The 19,323-nt window shown below is 44.7% G+C and overlaps 2 protein-coding genes across 2 annotated transcripts in view; both read right to left on the bottom strand.

Moving 5' to 3' along the window:
• REL (REL proto-oncogene, NF-kB subunit) overlaps positions 1-16,275 on the bottom strand; it is a 33,770-nt gene extending 17,495 nt beyond the window's left edge. The window contains exons 1-4 of the mRNA XM_082757916.1: positions 16,162-16,275; positions 11,167-11,309; positions 8,087-8,235; positions 3,644-3,735 (exon numbers count right to left, since the gene is read on the bottom strand). Of these exons, the coding sequence (XP_082614042.1) occupies positions 3,644-3,735; positions 8,087-8,235; positions 11,167-11,309; positions 16,162-16,168 (391 nt within the window). The 5' untranslated portion in view covers positions 16,169-16,275. The remainder of the gene's footprint in view (positions 1-3,643; positions 3,736-8,086; positions 8,236-11,166; positions 11,310-16,161) is intronic.
• Positions 11,173-19,323, bottom strand: part of PAPOLG (poly(A) polymerase gamma) — a gene marked incomplete at its 3' end in the record, with an annotated part of 40,203 nt that continues 32,052 nt past the window's right edge. The window contains exon 23 of the mRNA XM_082757911.1: positions 11,173-11,309. The remainder of the gene's footprint in view (positions 11,310-19,323) is intronic.

Consider the following 19,323-nt stretch of genomic DNA (forward strand, 5'->3'; position numbering starts at 1 on the left):
CAAGCCAAGGAGGCCCGGTTACGCATCAGGCTGCCAGTGCACAGCATTTTCCTGGTGTGCTCAGGGATAAGAGACAATAGAGATTTCTGTAACCGTTTAGCTTTATAGGACAGAAACATACGGGTCATAGCCTTGTGAGCAACGCGGGTCATGAGTATGTCCAGTGATGGTGTGGAAACAACAATTCTCTGTTAAGGCTAAGTCAAGAGGAGCAGCCTTCTGGCAGATCACCTGAGTGCCATCACAGTGAACTCGCACAACTTGCACAGAGGATGTTTAGAACCTATCCTGCCTCTAACAATGGACAAATGGTGCCAGCTAACAGTGGGGATTTCAAGTGAAACAGCCTTCCAGATACGCTCTCAGGGTGACTCAGATGCAGGCAGCCCCAGCAGGCACACGGCACGATGTGCAGACACAGCCCTGTTATCACCCAGGAGCTCGGCGGTAGGCATCAGTCGCTTCAACAGCTAGGTGAGAGTGCTGGAGAAAATTATCTTGAACGTGCATCTTTACTGAGCAAGTTCCTACTGCTGCCCATGACGGCCACGCGTGTCCATGCCACGTGCTGCCCGCTGCGGAGGAGGGATGACACCGCCAGAGAATTTGCATTAGGACTCACTCTCCCTTTGCCACCCCAGCTGCCTGTGGCACCCTGGCTTCCCTGGAAGATGAAGGCCCCTTTACACAAGGAAGTTTGGAATGCAACCTCGTGGACCCACACCTTGCTATTACTGCAGCCTTCCTGACATGGGTAATACACGTGGCGGCAAGCTGGAGACATATTTTGTCTGTTAATAGGGCCTCTGCCTCAAATGGGGACTCGGGACGGGGATTATTTGACTGATCCAGAAGAAAGTGGGGAAGAAAAAGAAAAAACTCCTAGCTCACAAACACCCTGAAGACAGGTTTTCAGCTCTGTGAGAACTTAAATGTTCAACACAACCTTTTTCACATCACTGAAAAATACCGGCAGTCCTGCAGAACTTGATGTTCCTACAAGGAAGGAGCAGCATTAACTTGCAACCTGCTTAGAGGACGCACCTAACCCCGAGAAACTTCTCTAATTAGGAAAGTTGGATAACTTTCCGAAGACAAAGTAGTAAATAAATGCAGAGTATGGGATGTATACAACACATCCTAAACCACCTTGAAGAATGCAGTGATACTCTTGACCTTACGAAACAAGCCAACTAAACCCATATATAAAACTTTCAACCTTATCAAGCAGTAAGCATTATGGTGACTGCTGCTAGCAAAAACCTGTTTTGATCAACTGAGCACACACAATAAAAATACTTCTGTCACTAATCCTGTTTTATTAAACCCTGGTCCTGTGCCCTTCTGGGCTCCGCGCAGCGTGGGACTGCCCTGAAGCGGCTGGAGGCCATTCTCAAGGCGGCTCAGCTTTGTGCTGACACGTTAACAAGTGCTGAAAGGCAATTACGCAGGCTGGGGATTGCCAGCAGCCCCTTCTCAGCACAAGGCCTGCCAAGAGCAGGGTGCTGCCCTGTGTGTCACCCAAGCGAGGCTCTCCCCTGCTGCCAGGGCAGGTCTCCCTGCTGTTGGCCGGGCAGAGAGGAGCCCAGGATCTGATGCCACCAAGTGCAACCAGCTGCAATTGCCCCAGAACGATGAGTGAACTTGGAGTTACGTGCCAACCACTGCACGAGTCTACTCTCAAACTGTTGTAAACTTGTCTTTACTCTGTTACGCTGAGCAGCGCTAAGAACAGAGCTCTATGTGACTGCCAAAGCTTCTTTGGTGAAATACACCTACATAAAAGGAGTTTATCTTGTTCTTTTACTGCACAACATCAAGAGAAAATGCCAACTCATGTTTTACTTACGGAGTAAAACAAAGCAAGCCAAGGGGGCTAAACAGAAGAGTTCCTCTTTTTTGATTTAAAATCAAGGTAAAGCTGGCTGAGTCAAGGTAACAGTAAGTCAAACACTACTTTATACTCTTTAAACTGTGTTGAAGGATTAATTTTAAAACATGCTATTGTGTGTGAAAATTATCAGAACTAGGTTCTGGTTTTGATGGACCATCAGCCTGACAACAAACAGCTGTTATCTAGAGCATTTCTCATCCTGTAGCGAGTTCAACATGTTTCTTTTTGTCCTGTTCAGGACAAAAGCAAAGTATGTATTTTGAAGCTAGCTGGAAACCTAGTTCCCAACCCTCCAACAAGGGCCTTACCTGAATTTAGCATGACTTCTGTGGGTATTGAAAAGGGTTTGAAAAATCTCCAGGTTTTTTGCCACACCTAAGCGAATACATAAATGCATTCATGATAATGCCTTCTTTTCAGAGGCACTATTGGTGCTTGGTACCAGAGAAACAAAAGAAGAGTCCACAGCTTCCTTTCCACAATTTCTTAAATTCTATAATTGGGGAAAACTATGAATAAGAAAGTCAGCATTGAAGCAATACGATTTTGAGGTAACAGTATGAACTTAATGTCAGCCGAAATGATTTTTATTTTGAATAGGCAGTCAAAAACTGGGGGCCTTTTAAGTTTTAAAAACGCTTCATCATTCTTGATCAGTAGAAGTTCAATGTGTCAACAGTGTTAATGGTGCTATGTTTGTAAGAGGTTTTTTATTTAGCAATTGTATCGTGTGCATTGGCCTCAGAATGAGGAAGTTAAAGGGTCTGGGATGGGGTTTTTTCCTAACGCATGCATGTTTTAGTCTTCTAACTCCTTAAAGCAATTGCTGACATAAAATACGTACTTTTTCTTGTAACTACAATACACAAGTACAAGACGTCCATACCATCAGCTGAAGGATTTTGACAAGAATGTGGAGAAACTGAAAGGTGTAAGTTAAATTAATTCCAGTCTACTTTACATAGTACAATCCTGAAGAAGATTGCACTTCTGTGCAGTGAATTCAGATGTCAAAGAAACCTTTCTCTACAGGATGACAAAGAGCAAGAACAGAATTCTGTGCATTGATTTACCAGTCACGTGGCTGTGAGATACATTGGTTTAGCAAGTTGATCTAAGGAAAAACTGTTTTTTTTTTGTTTTTTTTTGCGAGTTGGTTTTCCATTGGAGCATCTTGCTGAGTCTGTTCACCATGTAGCCACACGGCTTCTCTATTTGATGCGAGGGAAGTGGTAGGAGTGTGTGACCAGGGATGGAGGGAAGGGCAGGATGACGCCTTTTGAGAGCAGCCCACAGCTAGGTCAGATCAGCTATCATGTAAAACTACAGCCTGTGGGTAGGTCCCTACAGGTGTGGTTCTGTAGCAGCACAGCTCGCCCTTGACTTGACTGAAATCGGTACTGCTGTGGATTTCCTTACTGCCTGTACCAGCTCCCATGCTGTAAAATCAAGCAAGGAGCAGCATCAGCACCTCTCCTGCAGATAGCACCCTATCTGCAGGGTGGCAGGGACAGAAAAAGGCAGCTACCCAAATAGGTTTCATAATGTGATGCCAGTGAGGAAAGACTAGGAGGGACACAGAAAGGGAAGAGTGTTTCTCAAAAAATACAAAAATTGGGGAAAAAAAGAAAAAACAGCAACCCAGTGCTCCACCACAGAAGCAAAGGCAGGACAAAAATGAACGAACCAACCAAAACAGTAACATCCTTGAAAAGAGAACTTTCAACCAACCAGATAAGCTCTACTCACCATTAAAAGGGTTGATCTTCTTCGAGATTCGTAAGGAAATTGATTCCTTCAGGTCTCTCTTCTTCACACACTGAATGCCCAAATTCTGAAAACTGAAGCACATATGGAGGGATTTCACAAAGTAATAAAATCCTCAGTGTAGAAGAGTGAATAAATTATTTGCTGTTGAACAATACTGTGATAATATATGGTATAAGAAATTAAAGAAAATGTTTATTTTGAGAAAGTTGTAACAGGTCTGAAAAGCAGGGATGCAGTTTTTCTAAAACAAAGAGCAGAAACAGAATAGAAAAATACCAAGCTAAAGTCCTAAAGAGGAATATATATTTCTATATTAAGAATTGTTACTCTGCAGTAAACCCAGTGATTAAAATTTGAATATTCAGTCTCGTGTAATTGAAAGTGAAAACTATTTTTGTAATCAATAAACCTGCTAGTGTGCACTAGTTAAAAATGTGTGCTTCTGGTTTTATCAGGGAATATAAATCTTGAACGCTATTTTAATGGTTTTTAAAACAAGTAAAAACAGGTTTTGAAATCTCATGTAGTTATGGAAAGGTTCTGAAGAGCTGCAGCTCTTCCTTATTTGCATAAAAGTGCAGGTCACCCCGATGCAGGAGGTGGGGGGAGTCCCAGGCGAGCTGACTCTTTCCCACATGGAAAAACCATGACATCATCAAAGCTGAGTGGATGTAAAGCAGGAAGTAAAAAAAAAAAAAAAAAAAAAAAAGAAAGAAAGAAAAAGAAAAAATACATGTATATATAAATTAAAAACAAATAAATCCATGTTTCATAATGTTACAATAAGCTCAGAAGATAAACTGTGCCAGTTGGCTCTGACAATCTTTCTCCAGAACTGGCAATTTCCCTTACTTTGAAATGCCACAAAAGTTTTTAACTTTTTTTTTTTGGTTATGCCTAAAAAACACCTTAATCCATCTAAATCCTTCCTCCCACAACTCTCAGGGGTAGTCTTCTGTTTCCCTGCTCTAAGCAAGACTATCCAAGTGTGACACTGATTTTGCTTCCCCCAAAGCCCCTCGCCTGTGCCCAATGGGCTCTGTTCAGAGGTTCCCACATCCTCTGCAATCAGACTCCACTTGCAGCATCTCTACTGTAGAGGAACGCATAAGCTTCCCTTCCAGCCTGATAGAGTGCCCCAAAAGAAACCAAACCACACTAGCAGGTCACAGCTCAGTGGAGCACCTGGACTTCACGTTGTGGCTACTGACACGGGAGATTTGCAGCGTACCTCGGCAAGCAATCCTGTTTGTAGGGACTACTCCTTCAGGGCTCGATCATGGCACACACAACTTCTTTTTTTTTTCCCCCCAAATACCCACTTTATTCTACTAGTTCAGTGCGAAGCACACTTCATGCCCACGAACAGACCTGCTTCTGTGCTACAGCCCCAGACTCTCCAGCGATCCCCTGCCAGTGGCAGACACCACGGAGCACAACGGCAGCACTGGCCTTGAGAAAGCTGCGTCCAGCCACGCAGGGACTGACAGCCTTGACTCTGCGCCTCTCAGCCATTGTCAACGAAACCTCTCGGGGAGAGAAACGAGACTTTTAAAGTGCCCCATAACTCTCAGATGACAAACGTTTTCTAAAACATGCGCTGTCACAGTGAAAGTGTCTACTTAACTATCGCTGAAGGGAGGGCTGGGTCAGAGAAGAAACCGTCGAGAACCTCAGGAAGCCTGCGGGGTTTCACATCAGCGCGAGCTGACAGGAAGCAAGCGAGATAACGAGAAGAGAGGGAGAAGTAGGAAGAGAGAGAAAAAATGAAAGGCGCTTGGAAAAAAAATCACCTATGATATCATCCATGTAGAGAGAGTGAGAACTAGGAAGTAAAAATTTTAGTATACAGGCAGTCACATGGACGCAACACTTGTACTTCTGCCTTGACAGCTGGGCCACAGAGGGCTCTGATCAAATTTAGGCAGCAGTACCATGACCATCAGACAGCAGGAAGAGCAGAAGACTGTGTCCAGCTGGACCTATGTGGGGATAGTTAAATAAGTGGAGTGCAGACTAATTGCTCAGGCCAGTCCCAAATCTGGGATTAATAATTCCAGTTGCACAGAAATAACCGGGATTTTTGCTCTGTTTGAGATGCTCAGCAGGAGCACACAGCCAGAACCACTACCGAGAGAGGACATCTCCTGCTGGCTGGTATTGTGCGAGGCTTTTCTCCAACACGGACTTGAAGGGAAGAATGTGGACATTGAGTCACCAGCCACAAAAAGGAAAACGACTTTAAACATCCAGATCCAATTATGGATCATGCTGTTCTTTCATCTTAAAGTAACCAATGATTTGTTAAAAAAATGAGTGTACCAATGCTGGAAACATTTCAAAGAGAATATTTAGAGCCTCTTCCCATCAGAATCTCAGATTTCAAGCTCAATTGAAGCTCACAGTTGTGTATTATCAGTAAAGGGACAGTACTCCAGACACCATTCTGTAAGAAACTAGGAGGCCTCTAACCTAAGGATACTGAGAAGAATTCATGGATTTCATGATTTCAAACAAATGAAATGGAAGCACAGCATTATGTCAAAGAACAGGATTTGATGCGTGCATATAATGGAAATGAAATCACAATTTACAAATAAATATTTGCAAAGCATGCCAGTGCTTTTTGGTATCACACCCTACAGCTAGTAGACTTAGGAACAGAATCTCTGCAGGCTTAACCGTGTGCAACAAAACGCCAAGAGGAAAAACAATCAACAGTGTCTTCCTGTGCCTGGCGATTGCCAGAAAAGGTGTTAAGCAATCAGGCTTTTCTGCTTCAGATCAGAAGCCACAGAGATGAGAGCAGGAAGTGGGATGGGCTACAAGAGCAGACATTCTTTGACCCTGCGTGATGAAGCTTGATTTGAGACGACAAAGGGGAAGCTGGTGAAGGGATGGTCAGAGGAAGGCGCAAGGCCCCTTACCAGATTAAGATGTCTACTGCTGCCTTTTGGACAAGGTAAAGGGGAACTCTGCAGGGAGGCTGGTCAGGATGAGATTACAACAGTCAAAATGGGAGGGAAGTGCCTGAAGAGACAGCTCTACCTTTCTAGAGAGGTATCACGGTGGAAAAAAAATATTAAAAATGACATTTACTAATCCTTTTCTACCGTTTATCAATAGGAGAACATTGTAAACAGACCTAGAAACAAAAAGCTAGTAAAATCTTTTGAGTTTGTAAGAGCAGAAGACAGTACAGGCAGCACGTTACGTGTCACCTGAATACATTTACTGTGTACATTCATGATCACTTGAGCCTGAGCTGTATGTTGAAAAAGTATCTCCACTTTTAGAACTGTTTATTTCACCATCAGGCAATTATCGTCATCAAACAGACCTTGTCTTCAGTTCTCGCCTTTAATAGTGTTCTACTGACTAAACCCACATAAAAACGCAGTGATTTCACCAACATCAACCGAATCACATCAGCCTGAGAGCTGTAAGTAAAGCTGCTTATACACTGAAATATTTACCTTACTTTCTTCCCAGCTCAGTTTTATGTTTACCTCAAAGCACGAGCCTACTTTCAGATCTACTGTGTTGCAAGCTGTGAGCCACAAACAGTTTGTCAATTCCAAATTCCCCTCAATGGCAATAATCAGTCTACACTTGTTGCAGTTTACTCTGCTTTTTTTTTATTCCCTTAGACTTGGTAGACTTGCAGGGAACACCACCACTTACAATTGTACTTGAAATACTCCTTCTGTACTTGAAATACTACCTCTGAACAGCACCGAGAAACATACTATACGAAGCCAGAATTCTCCTTACTGCCTCCAGAATTAGACCCTTCTCTGGCATGCTTGCTCTACAGAACTAATGCTGAGCAGAATCTATACTTTTACTCAAAAAAAGGCAGCCCAAAACAAACAAAACCCCACCAAAATTAACAAACAGCAGCAACAGTGACAACTGCCAACACATTTCTAGATGTGTCACAACCACCATCATCTAAATGACGTGATATTCAGTCACTACAAACTTTCTCCACTGGTTTCCAGAAAGTCTAACTAGAGTTCCTGTGGAAGACATCAACTTCCCTAAATCTAGGGAAGCGCTAATTCTAATGTTGTTAACAATTTATCATTTTTGTACACTGAAGGAGAAGAGTATCAAGCTCAGGAGCGAGAAGCGCTACTGAACTAGGCTGAAAAGCAAACAAGTGGGAGAAAGAAAAGGAGACAGACACTGGGAGAATGAAAGGAAAAGAAGGGCAAACGCGACAAAAGATGAGTGTGTCAAACACTGAAAAAGAAGGAAATACTTCTAAGAGCAAGTTGCCTTATCTGAGACGGATTAGAGGCTTCAGCAAAGACAACACACTAACTGCCCTCTTAATCACTACTCAAGAGTTTCAGAACATAAGATTAGCATATCACTTGCACATTAATCAAATTCCCAAGCAACACCACTACTCACGACAGGACTCGCCGCTCTGGCCCAAACTCTGCTTCGTAGTAGCCATCTCTGCAGTCTTTTCCAACCAGGTCATGAGGGTGTGGCTTGTAGGGTTCATTCTTTGTTACCAGTGTAGTCCTTATTTTGACTTTTCCAAAATAATTCAGAATCTACAAAAAAGCGAGATATTTTCCAGACTTTAGATATTAGAGCTACTAAAGTCCCAACATGGAACAGAAAATACATTTCATCCTAAAATATCCTATGGAAGAAACACCACTGCTAAGAAATTATCCAAGACCATTCAGAATTTTTCTTCAATCTAGTTCAGTTCTGTTCATTTCACACTGAAAACCAGCTGTTTGGCAAAACATTTGTGAATTCATTATTCTTTCTTAAAGCACGTCTTACCTATTTGAACCCCGTGCAGAAAGCCAAAAGGTAATACGTAAGCTCCAGAAACTTAGAGTAAAGCAGATTGTAATGCTGTAAGACCAAACATTACAGGACGCGTTTCTTTACCATATCTACACTTACAATGAAAGATACAAAATCCTGCCTAGGCGACCACACACAAACGCTTATTGCAAGGACAGGTGTAGCTCCAAAGAGCTAGATCCTAGGAAGAAGCTCGTAGAGCCTCAGGGATAACCTTATTACCTGTGCTTGGACCGCTAAGTAGCAAATGAAGATCTTAGCAGTTGCAACATGGACATAAGCCCCCATGAAGTCCCTTTTCCTTAATTCTTAGATGAATACTCAGTCTTATGTTCACGCAGAGGGGCACTGAACTCTCAAGCTCCTACTAGGGAGCCTTCACAGAAGTCATCACGGTAATTCAACACACATCTCTCAGGTGTGTAGAAGTCTTCCCTCATGCTGATGGCTACCAGTGAAGTCAGCAAGGGTTGTGTGGGTGAGTCTAAAAAACAGTTTGGCCTGAATTGTTTGAAGAGTAACAACTTGAAAGCAAACACAAGATTTGCACCAGCACATGTTTGTGCAGAGGCGTGCTCTCCTCCTCCACTTCCCCTGTCCTAGAACGAGCTGTTCCTTCCCTCCTTCAGCCCCTTCTTTCCTCCTCCAAGGAGACTCAGGGATTCATCACATGCTTTTCAATCAACAGCTCAACCTTTGATTTGACCTACGCTCTTCTAACTTTCACCATCTGTCAGCTTCTTCAGCCTCCAGTTAGGCCCCTTTCTTGGCATTCACGTACACCAGTTTGCCCTTAAATAAAACTTCCATCACTCTTCTGTTTCTTCAAATATTACATCATTTCTCCCTCACTGCATATCTACACCCTTGAACTTGAAGCGTGATTGAGGCACTTTGATTCTCCAGTTCCTCCTTGATGTTCATCTCAACCACACCATGAAATTTAATCTCATCCTCATTGAGGTTTCCATCTCTGGAGGGGCCTCCCCCAGCAACTAATCAGCATTAAAGCCTCCTACAGGCTTCAAGGAGGCAGGAATTCACCTAGAAATCACCTGCTATCAGTATCCATCAGCTCTGTCATTAACAGTCACCTTTAGAAAAGAACAAAATATGCCAGGAGTGCACTGTCACCTATCAAGTCCCATCTTCCCTTTGGGTTTTCTGGCTGACTTTCACACACATCACAGCGCAGGCTGAGGAATCGAGGGCTCACACTGCCCAGTCAACTTCTGTCCTGACACGGCCTCGGGGTGAGAGTCTGTCAAAGTATTTATTTTTGCCAGCACACACACAGATCTCGCCAGCTTGTTTGTTCTGCACTTCACCAGCTGAACAAAGAACTCTTTTCTGCATTCCTTTACCAACTCTAAAACTGTAATAGTAAAAAGGGGTCCTTCTTGTCTGCTTTTTCCCCCCCCTCGTAGTAATTCTGCCTTCAGGGCAAGACCAGCTTCCACAGCAGCACAGTTGCTTTATCTAGTAGAGGATCTCTGCTGCTCAGCACATGACTGCCAATACCATCTTTCTCAAACTCTCCCTCCTCTGAAGGAGATTTTATGCCTCAACTTAAAACATTTCAATACTTGTCAGATTTCACAACCACTACATCTGTTCTCTTACCGCTGTGATTCCAGAGACTCCATCTTGGCTCCTTTTTTTTTTTTTTTAAATATTGCACTATAATACTGTAATTCAATATGGCAAACACTTACTTCCCATTTATATTTGAGCTTTCTCTTCTAATCTCATTTCTAAAAGACTTTCTCCAGATTGAAAGAGATCAAGGAAATATTATTAATTTAAACATCAAACGGGAGACCAGAAGTTCTTCTATTTTACCCTACTAGTCCAGGTCTCTGACGCTCTTTTGTCCCAGATATGAAAGTTACTGATCAAGTGCTTCCATTCTACCTCTACTGTCCATGTCTTTGATCAAAGCAAGGACAGTTCAGACTAGTCTGAATCCCTTCATTCTGAATTTCCCAACCTATCCATAATGCAACCACCCAATTTGTCTTCATTGCAGGTGTTCTAACCACATCATTCCCCTTTCTTAGCTCCTTTTTAAATTCTGTACCCCTTCTAACTTCACATACTTCATGGCAGTCTTTTGCAGAGCCCAATCACCAAGCCACTGGCTGCAAGGCACCTTCTTAGTTCGCTTGCTTGTACAAAATACCTTCTTTCACGCCGTGCCCAGCAGCTAGACTAGTCTTGTCAGATTTTGTATGCAGACAACCTCCTTCAAAGCGCTCCCAAAATTCATATTACAATCCAAGTAGTAAAAAAAAAAAAAAAAAAAAAAAAGCCCAAATCACAACTAAGAAACCAGAACAAATGTAGACACAGAAAAAGCTAATAACGAATGATTCCCAGACAATGAGTAACTTCAGCGAGTTCCCCCTCTACAGGCACTTTGTTACCAATGACTACACCTTCTTCTTTTCCGCTAAACTGGAACAAAATCTTATGACAAAATCTTTAATGAGGAGCAAAGAACTCTTTTTCCACTCTGTTGCAATCACATTTGCAAGCCAAGGAAAGAATAACAGAACATGTAATAAAAAGCATTTTCTTTACTGCACCGAGGTCAACACGTAGCTACAGCACAATGTAAATACAGGCACCGGTAACTTAGGGAGAAAAATAGTATTTCTTACCTGTATAGAAGGGAATGTCTTGTTGTTTTCAGTACTGTGTTCTCCTGGAATGCTGCCTGCTGATCTTCCCTCACATTTGTATCTGAAACGCATGCCCCTTTGCCTGGGTTGTTCAAATATTTCAATGTAGGGCTCAGGGCCACCTTAAAAAAACAGAACACAACATTTTCAGTGCTACTATGCAGTAGAGCTTAAAAAGCAGCAGAAGGCAGGCTATATGCTTACGTGCTACGTGAGGATTAGAAGATCTAGACTCTTTGATTCATGTTGCCCACTTGGATTCACATCGCCCACTTTGATCTGCCTTCTTGGACAACATACTTTTTATTTTATTTAAACGTGCATGCACATGATTGAAGAGGGATGGGAGTGAGTGGGAAAACAGACCTCAAATGAAGTAGGCAAGTATCAGGGCCATGTAAATAATAGGAAGGACTCCCCTCCATCTCACTTCGAACTTAGCTTGTTTTAGCTTTTAGGGACTATGTGCCTGACAAAAGAGGGTTTTATTCAATAGAAGACGTTACTTTAAGGGGATGCTTGATATTTTTAATAACCACAAGCTTTTAGGAACAGTTATCCTCTCGAAGTACAGGTACCATCAGTACTATGTTTGCTTGAATGCCCTCTGAAAGGGAAGAGGTTTCCTCAGAATCGATTGATTTAGTTACTATTATAGCGAAGCAGAAACTATGCAAATTATGCCAAAAAAAAAAAAAACACACAAAAAACTACTGGTTTGAATGCTATCGCCGTGGGCTCAGAAAACACCTGATTGCTTGTATTGAATTCTACAACTTGGGCTGCCCACCTCCCACAGGGCCAGCTTCTAGTTGCAGTATCTCTCCAGACCACAAAACCTTACTGAAAGCTATTGGGCAGTTGTCAGAGAGAGTTTTTCAGGAAACATGAGATAGAGACAAGAATGAGAAGCAGAACTCCTCAATGGAGGGTTTACAAAGACACCACCTTACCAAGAGTATCAGTACTTTTCAAGCTAGGTCTTATTGCCAAGATAGTTCCAAGCTATACGATGTATCTCACCGAGAACATCAAACAGGAGAGTCAATCAAGCAGTGACAACAGTGGGATGGCATGTGAAAAACAAATAGCGGAGGATAAGTAAATATTGTAGAGGTTGAATCATCGTGGCTCTGCATGATCAGAAGAACATAGCTTATGGAAATGTCTACTGAGCTCTTTGTCATCTTTGTATAATAGCATCCTACTCAGGCAAGGTTTGTGAACATCAGAAACAAACATGACAGCCAACATCCTGTGGCACAGCACTGAAAACAGTGCTTAGACTTCAACATAATAAGCAAAATAGTTATTAAATAGATTGAAAGCATTAAAAGGGTAAAAGATCCCCTACTTCCTTTTGCCCAAGGTCTGTAGTATGTTAGTCTTGGCAAAGAGGTGGATTCCAGCCTTAGCTCCATAATAAATCCTTCTCTTTTGTTGCACCTACAGCCACCAAGGCATACCTGCGAACACACGGCTTCAACTTCACGAGTAGGATTTGGTGATAGCAAACGCGATCCTGTGCTGCAGCACTTCATAGCCCAAAGTAGCAAAATATATCTTAACAGATAAAGTAATTAGGAGAAGTAGAGAACGAAAGGAGAGAACTAAATCTGAGATGTTTCCTGTCTTACTTGAGCACACGGTGACAGACAGCTGGGGAGCAGCAGTATGTGAAAGCAGCTCTGATGCTGGGTCTGTCTGCAACAACACGTGTCGTTTCAAAACAGGAACGCTTTTAGAAAAGGCATCGTGCTGCGAGCAGTATGTGGTGCCAAACAGCTGAGAACCACAGTTTAGGACTCTACGCGTTCCTTTCTAACGATTTATCAAGATGCACTCTCTCATCTGATCAGCTCCCACCCAGAAAACTTTAAATCAGTTTCTGACAGCCAACCACATTATGAGCCATCACATTAAATAAACGTTAAGCACCACTCCAGGTCCAGCTCCTTACAAGTATGGTCACTTCACTAGACACTTCCCACAACTCATCTAACTTTCCCTGTAGGTAAGCTTTGCGCTTTTTCTCTTGTCTGGAAAATGAGCAAGGCCAGCAGAAGGTGGGGCGATGGGTGATACCAACCAGAAGCCTAGAACTGATGTCAAGCTGGTTGATCAGAAGCCTGTGCTCCTCACAAAGCCAACCCCACACACCAGCGTACGGCTTTTTACCTTTCACGCTTCAATTCATGTATGTTACTGTATTTTTCAGGACAATCCAGTGGACCAGGCAACTTCCACCAGCAGTGAGGAGCAAGTGGTGCGTATCAGCCCGCCTCCCATTTCCCTCAGGTAACTGAGGAGAGAAGCATCTCACCTCCCCACTCTACATAACGCCGCACCACAAATACAGACGCATATCCATACACTAAATTAAAAATGCATTTTGGATGTTCTAATGACAAAATTGCAGCAAAGTACCTACTAATCATCTTCCTTTGGAGATGGACACGCTTGCATAGCTGCTAACCAGACGCACAGTACACCCACATACATTACGTCTTTGCCCAAACTAGCTGGAGCCTTTCTGTTTCAAATTACTGTAGAACAGAATCACTTCAAGTCTTTAATCCTTTCTGCTTTAACCAACAATTGCCCTTCATGGTCTGCTAATGCTTGCTTAAGAGGACCTCTTTTTTCTCCCCTATTAACAGCGCTTTATTTTAAAACTCCGGGCTCGGTGATCGCTGTGGGACTGTGGTTGAAACAAGTACCATTGAAGGCAAACCCACTGCTCAACAGCAGGTGTGTTTGTGGGAAAGTAAAGCTCAGTGACACGGTAGCCTCCAGAGATTAAACATTAAACTTCATTTTATCTTGGTTCTCACTCTCTCCATTTAAGAATCGTGTAATCATCTCTCCCATGATTGTCACTGTCATTGTGCCCTGCGCAGGGAGGAAACGCACACAAGTGTTTGTGTGAACTAGAGGTATTATCAGCACTTGGCAGTGAAGTGGAGGTCTGTTCGGTGTTCCCTATTTCTGTAAATGAGCAACGTGCTTGTGAAGTGGCCCAGTTTAACTCTTTCACAACCCACACTCACACAGAGAGGTCCGTCAGTTCCCACACGGGGCGACAGACATGTCCTTTTCAGTGTGGGTCACACCAAAATGAGCCCCGTCTAAGAACTCTCTTTCACCAATTTTGAAAGAGAAATATATAAGGCTACCCACGTTACCTACACATTTGTTTCCTCCGTGCTCTGAATACTCCACTAAATAACTTTAAAGGAAACATAGGAAACCAACCATCACAACTACATCAGCAAAGAAAATAAGTAAAGCCAGCAAGAGCTCACCCAGCTTACACTCACATTTGACAACAGAAGCTTGTTTCATTCCAACCTGTTCTAAGCAATACAAAAAGGAACAAAAGACAACCCCCCAAAATCAAAGCATTTCCATCAGACCTCTCCCTGATGAGAAACCTGGGACAATTTTCAGTTTGAACGTGGTTGGTGCCATTCGGAAGGCAGGCGGCTGCGACACGCTGCCACCAGAGGGACAACAGGATCACGGTCTCGTGGTTGTCCTGCTCCTCTGCCTAAAGGGACAGGGCTCTGGAAGGACCACGCACTTTGTGATTTTCTAGGAGCGTGACCGTACTCTCCAGCAATCAGAGAGCATGAAAGCAGAGTAGCTGCGGGTCTTCGTGGAAGATGTGAAAGTATCACCGAAACCCGTACGAGCTCAGGTGACTGCAGCGAAACACAGATGCAAGGGTTGCCCTTCGACTTCGGTATCGCTGCTCTGCACAGAGTACTGGTGACCTGACGTCCTCCACAGCGACAGCCCTTTCTCAAAAGCAGCGGCAGACAACCTACCTACTTACAGCCCCCTGCGACAGGTAAGGCAAAAAGACACGACGGTGGGCGATTTGTTACAGGCCAACGTGGCTCAATCAGAGCACACACAGCTCGTTATTTCAGAAAGAGATAATCTACACAGGAATCCAGAAACTGCACAGATTCTAGCAGAGACAAAACTACTCACAAACTTCCTCTTTGCCGTCGTGTGACATTACAGAACAGCAACCAAAAGAAAAAAAAAAAAAAGACAGAAAAAAAAAAAACACAACAACTACAAAAGCCAGCTAGTACCAGGAAGTTATGAACTTCCCCTACTGAAAAATTCCTTATCTGGTTCCTAATTACACTGAAAATATATTCTAGATAAGAAAAAAAGTGCTAGCTCCTGCTTTGCTGCTTTGGTTTAGCCGCTGTAAAAGCGAGGGTAACGTTTAGCAGGGAGCCTCGGTGCACGGCCGCTGGGTTTCTCCCCGTTGGTGGCAGCTCCCAACGCTTGCCAGGAGGGAAAATGCAGCGGGTGAGGGCCACAGGGTCCTCGTGCTGAGCCCAGGGAGCAGCTTTCCCCACGCACTGCCCCAACTAACGCCACCCAGGCTGAGCGACGCTGCCTTCTCCTCGACCCCCTAGGAAAAGCAGCCCCGAGACGTCTTCTGAAAGGATGACAAATTCGCTTTAATGTAGTCTAAGGAAACTTAATTGTGCTTTTTGATGTAATTACTCGCTACGAGATCCCTTATCGGCGCTGCTTGGCGTTGATGACACCTCTTTCTCAGGGCTACGTTCCCATGCAGCCGGGCCCTGCTGAGCATCGCACCCTGGCCTGCTGCCGCCCATACCCCGGACCCAAGCCCCACGGGCTCCTTTCACCCCCCAAATTTTTCCCCACGCACTTTTCAGCCTTCCGAGGTCCCTCCTGAGCTGCAGCAGCCCCACGAGACCCCGCTGCCAGCGACCCTTTCATCCCCGCGACGTTTCTTCGCCGAGCTTTTCCCTGCTGAAGGAGCCGTGTAGGCACAGGTTTGACACCCAAACCCTCTGCAGGGCAGGGGGGTTGGTCTCGGAGCCCATTTTTGGGGGCCGATCGCCCCCCGCCCATGCCGGGCCGTGGCGCAGCCGCTCCCCCCCCCCCACCCCGTCCCGGCCCCCCAGCCCCGCTCACCGGCCATGCTGACGGCTCCGCTGCGGCCCCCTCTGCCTGTCTGTCTGTCCGTCTGTCTGTCGGTCTGTAGGGCCGGCCAGGAGCCCGGCTGCGTGCTGTGCTGTGCCGAGCCGTGCCGCGCCCCGCTCGCCGCCCTTTTCAGGGGGAATTTCCCGGCCGGGCCCGGCACCGCCCCCGCCCCGCCGCCCGCCCCCGCGGCGCCCAACCCCGCCCGGCCCTCAGCCCTCGGGGGCCCTAAGACAGGGCCCGAAGCCCCGGGGGGACCCCAAAAGCCCATGCCCTCAGCCCGAGGGGACTCAAAACCCCGACCCCACAGCCCGAGGGGACCCGAAGACGCGGCCCCTCAGCCCCAAGAGACCCCAAAGCCCGACCCCACAGCCCTAGGGGGTCCCCAAAGCCCCAGCCCCACAGCCCTAGGGGACCCAAAATGCCAACCCCGCAGTCCAGGCGGGACCCCAAACCCCAGCCCTTTACTTTAAGGGGCTGTATAGGGATTAACCTACACGCAGTTGTGTAATCTGCAGCTGTGTGTAACCCAGGCTGCTCCGCAGGAGGCACCCAACACTCCCCAGGGTCCCGATCTCCACACTACAACCCAACAGCATCTTTCTTCATAGCCCTAGTGCCCCTGCCCTGTCCCTCCGTTAAATTAATGTTCAGAGGTTGTCGTCCGAATAGATGCATTTTCAGGGTGGAGTTTAGGACGTGAAGCCCTGAAGAAGCTCTACAGCTTGGGAGCTCATACATGGCTTATATATATATAAGCTTACAGAGAGATTGTGTAAAGCTTGATGTAGACGTTACCTATAAGCTGGATATACAGCTTGAGATGCTTATAAAATCTTGGGAAGAACAGCACACAACGTACACTCACGGCCTTGTTAAAAGTAGGAGTTGTTATGCCCCTATCACGTTTACAACCAACATTAGATCAGAAGAATCCTATGGGGAGACACAGGATTACCTACACGCCTGTGATGTTAGCTCTAAAGATTAAAAGCAAAGACGGATACGCGATTATATTTAGGTAGCACACTGAAATAATTCTATGTTTGTGGGTTAGTTTCATGCCAGAACATGATTTTTCATCTTCCTTCCCACAAAAAAAAAAAAAAAATCACTGTTAAGATGAAAGATACAAACCACTACCCTAAAAATACGAGAAATCAGGACTAGGTCTTCATCTCCAGGGATTTCTTGGATTCCCTATGATTGATGATGCAAAATTAAGCAGGAAAGGGGTTGTAATAATTTAAATCGAGCTTCGATTTTACCTCCACATACACAACTCCCAAAGCATACACCACCAGAGCCCTCAAACAACACTCTGCACGTTGGTCGCTGGGGTTGAGATGAGGGGGATATTTTCCTCCTGCATTTTCAGCAAGGTGCTTATTATAAGATGGCAGGGAGCTGGCACACTAACACGGGAGGGTGCTCAGAGCTCTGTCTCAGGGGTCACGCTGCCCTATTGGAAAAGCAATAGCAAAGCAAGAAACAAAAGCCCACAACCTGAACTTCTCCCTGCTAAATGCCTGCATCCAAATGCAGCTGGCCCATGAAGATCTAACTACCAGGAGTTGCCTCAATTTTTGAATTCAGACCTGGCTGTGACACACCACTTTCAGGAAGCCTCCGTTCATAAAGCCGAACAGCTGGAGCAATGCTCCCACAGAGTGTACACATCCCTGTGGGTCACAGGAGTGACCTGGACGGGATTCCCACGAGGAAAGGGGAGGGGTACAGGGTATGGGCACACCGCTCGCAGCTAGCTGAACCTAAAAGCCCAGGGAGGGCAGTACCCGGGAGCTAGAGCATGGATTGGGGTTCTGGGTTATGATGCAAAGCCAGTTGTCAGTGCGGGCATACAAAGACTAAACACTTTTCCTTTCTTATATTGAGCCCAGTTTGCTACATCTCAGTAAGCTGCAGCCTTCAGGAAGAACAAACCTAGGTGCTTCCCTAACTACTGCTTACATCTCTGGCTCCTGCCTACTTCTCCAGGCCATGAGGCTGCTGAATAGGCACAGACTGAGGCACCTGGGGAACTGTGGCTCAGAACAAAAGTGTCTACTCGTTTCTTCTTAAGGAAAATGTTACGGTATAGTACACAGTCTAAACTGATGTGAAATTAAGGGCAATATTCCAGACAGCATGACTATCTGTTATGAGTAAAACATCAATAAAAATTCCATATTTTTCCTCAGTTCTTTTGAACCGCAACTGTTAGGGCCTGCAGGAACAGGCTACTCAAAGATAAACCTTAAGAGTGTACTTTAGAAATTAAGGAAATGTCTAGCATACACACTAGCATCTACGGTACAAACTGTGGCTTGAGTTTTTTATTTCTTTATTTTCTTTTTTAGGTTGAGAGGGGTGCATTTCATACAGCATCCAAAAAACATTAATTCTATCCCTACCATTTCCTTAAAGTGAAAATAGCCTTTAATGAAACCATAGGAAGTGTTTCACTCTGTAACATCCATGAACCTATTATCTGAATACATCATAGATGAGATTTGTCTCAAGAAGTCACTGAACAAAGTGACCAGAGAAAGGACAAGGTGAACGAAATCAGCATCTTCTTGCCCCTTTTTCTCTCTCCATTATAGCTGTAAGTAGATGCATAGGGAAGAATACAATACCAGGCAAAAACAAACCCTCAGTCTAACCCAGCGCAGCTATTTTGTAATATGCTTATGTTCCTAAACAAGGGGAAAGCTCTACAGCAGAGAAGCGTTCCATGCTAAAAGGCAAAATCCTAACCAAATTAATAGGAAGCCCTACCCAAAAGTCATGAAAGTATATAGACAGATCCCTCTGTTCCTGTGGCCACCCCGTATGCAGGTTTTTTTCTGCCTCAATATAAGCTTATGGCATAGGAATCATCAGGGATGTGAACTAGAGCATTGCAGTACAGTACTGGTAATTACAGAAACCTGGTCAGCAACTGACACGAAGTGTAGGAACATGTCATAACTTTGGGCATATGCAGATCTTCGCAAAGAGGACGGAATTCCCCTCCTGTAACATTGCATAACAAAAGCCAGGTGCATCACTATTATTTTTGTCAGCTGGCTTTGGCTATAGCCAGAGGCAAGATACCAGAATTCTTAGACCAGTTTGATCCAGTACTTCACTTCCTGTCTTCCAGTTAAAGCA

Source organism: Aythya marila (assembly GCF_965140915.1).
Source record: "Aythya marila genome assembly, chromosome: 3".
Classification (NCBI taxonomy): Eukaryota; Metazoa; Chordata; class Aves; order Anseriformes; family Anatidae; genus Aythya; species Aythya marila.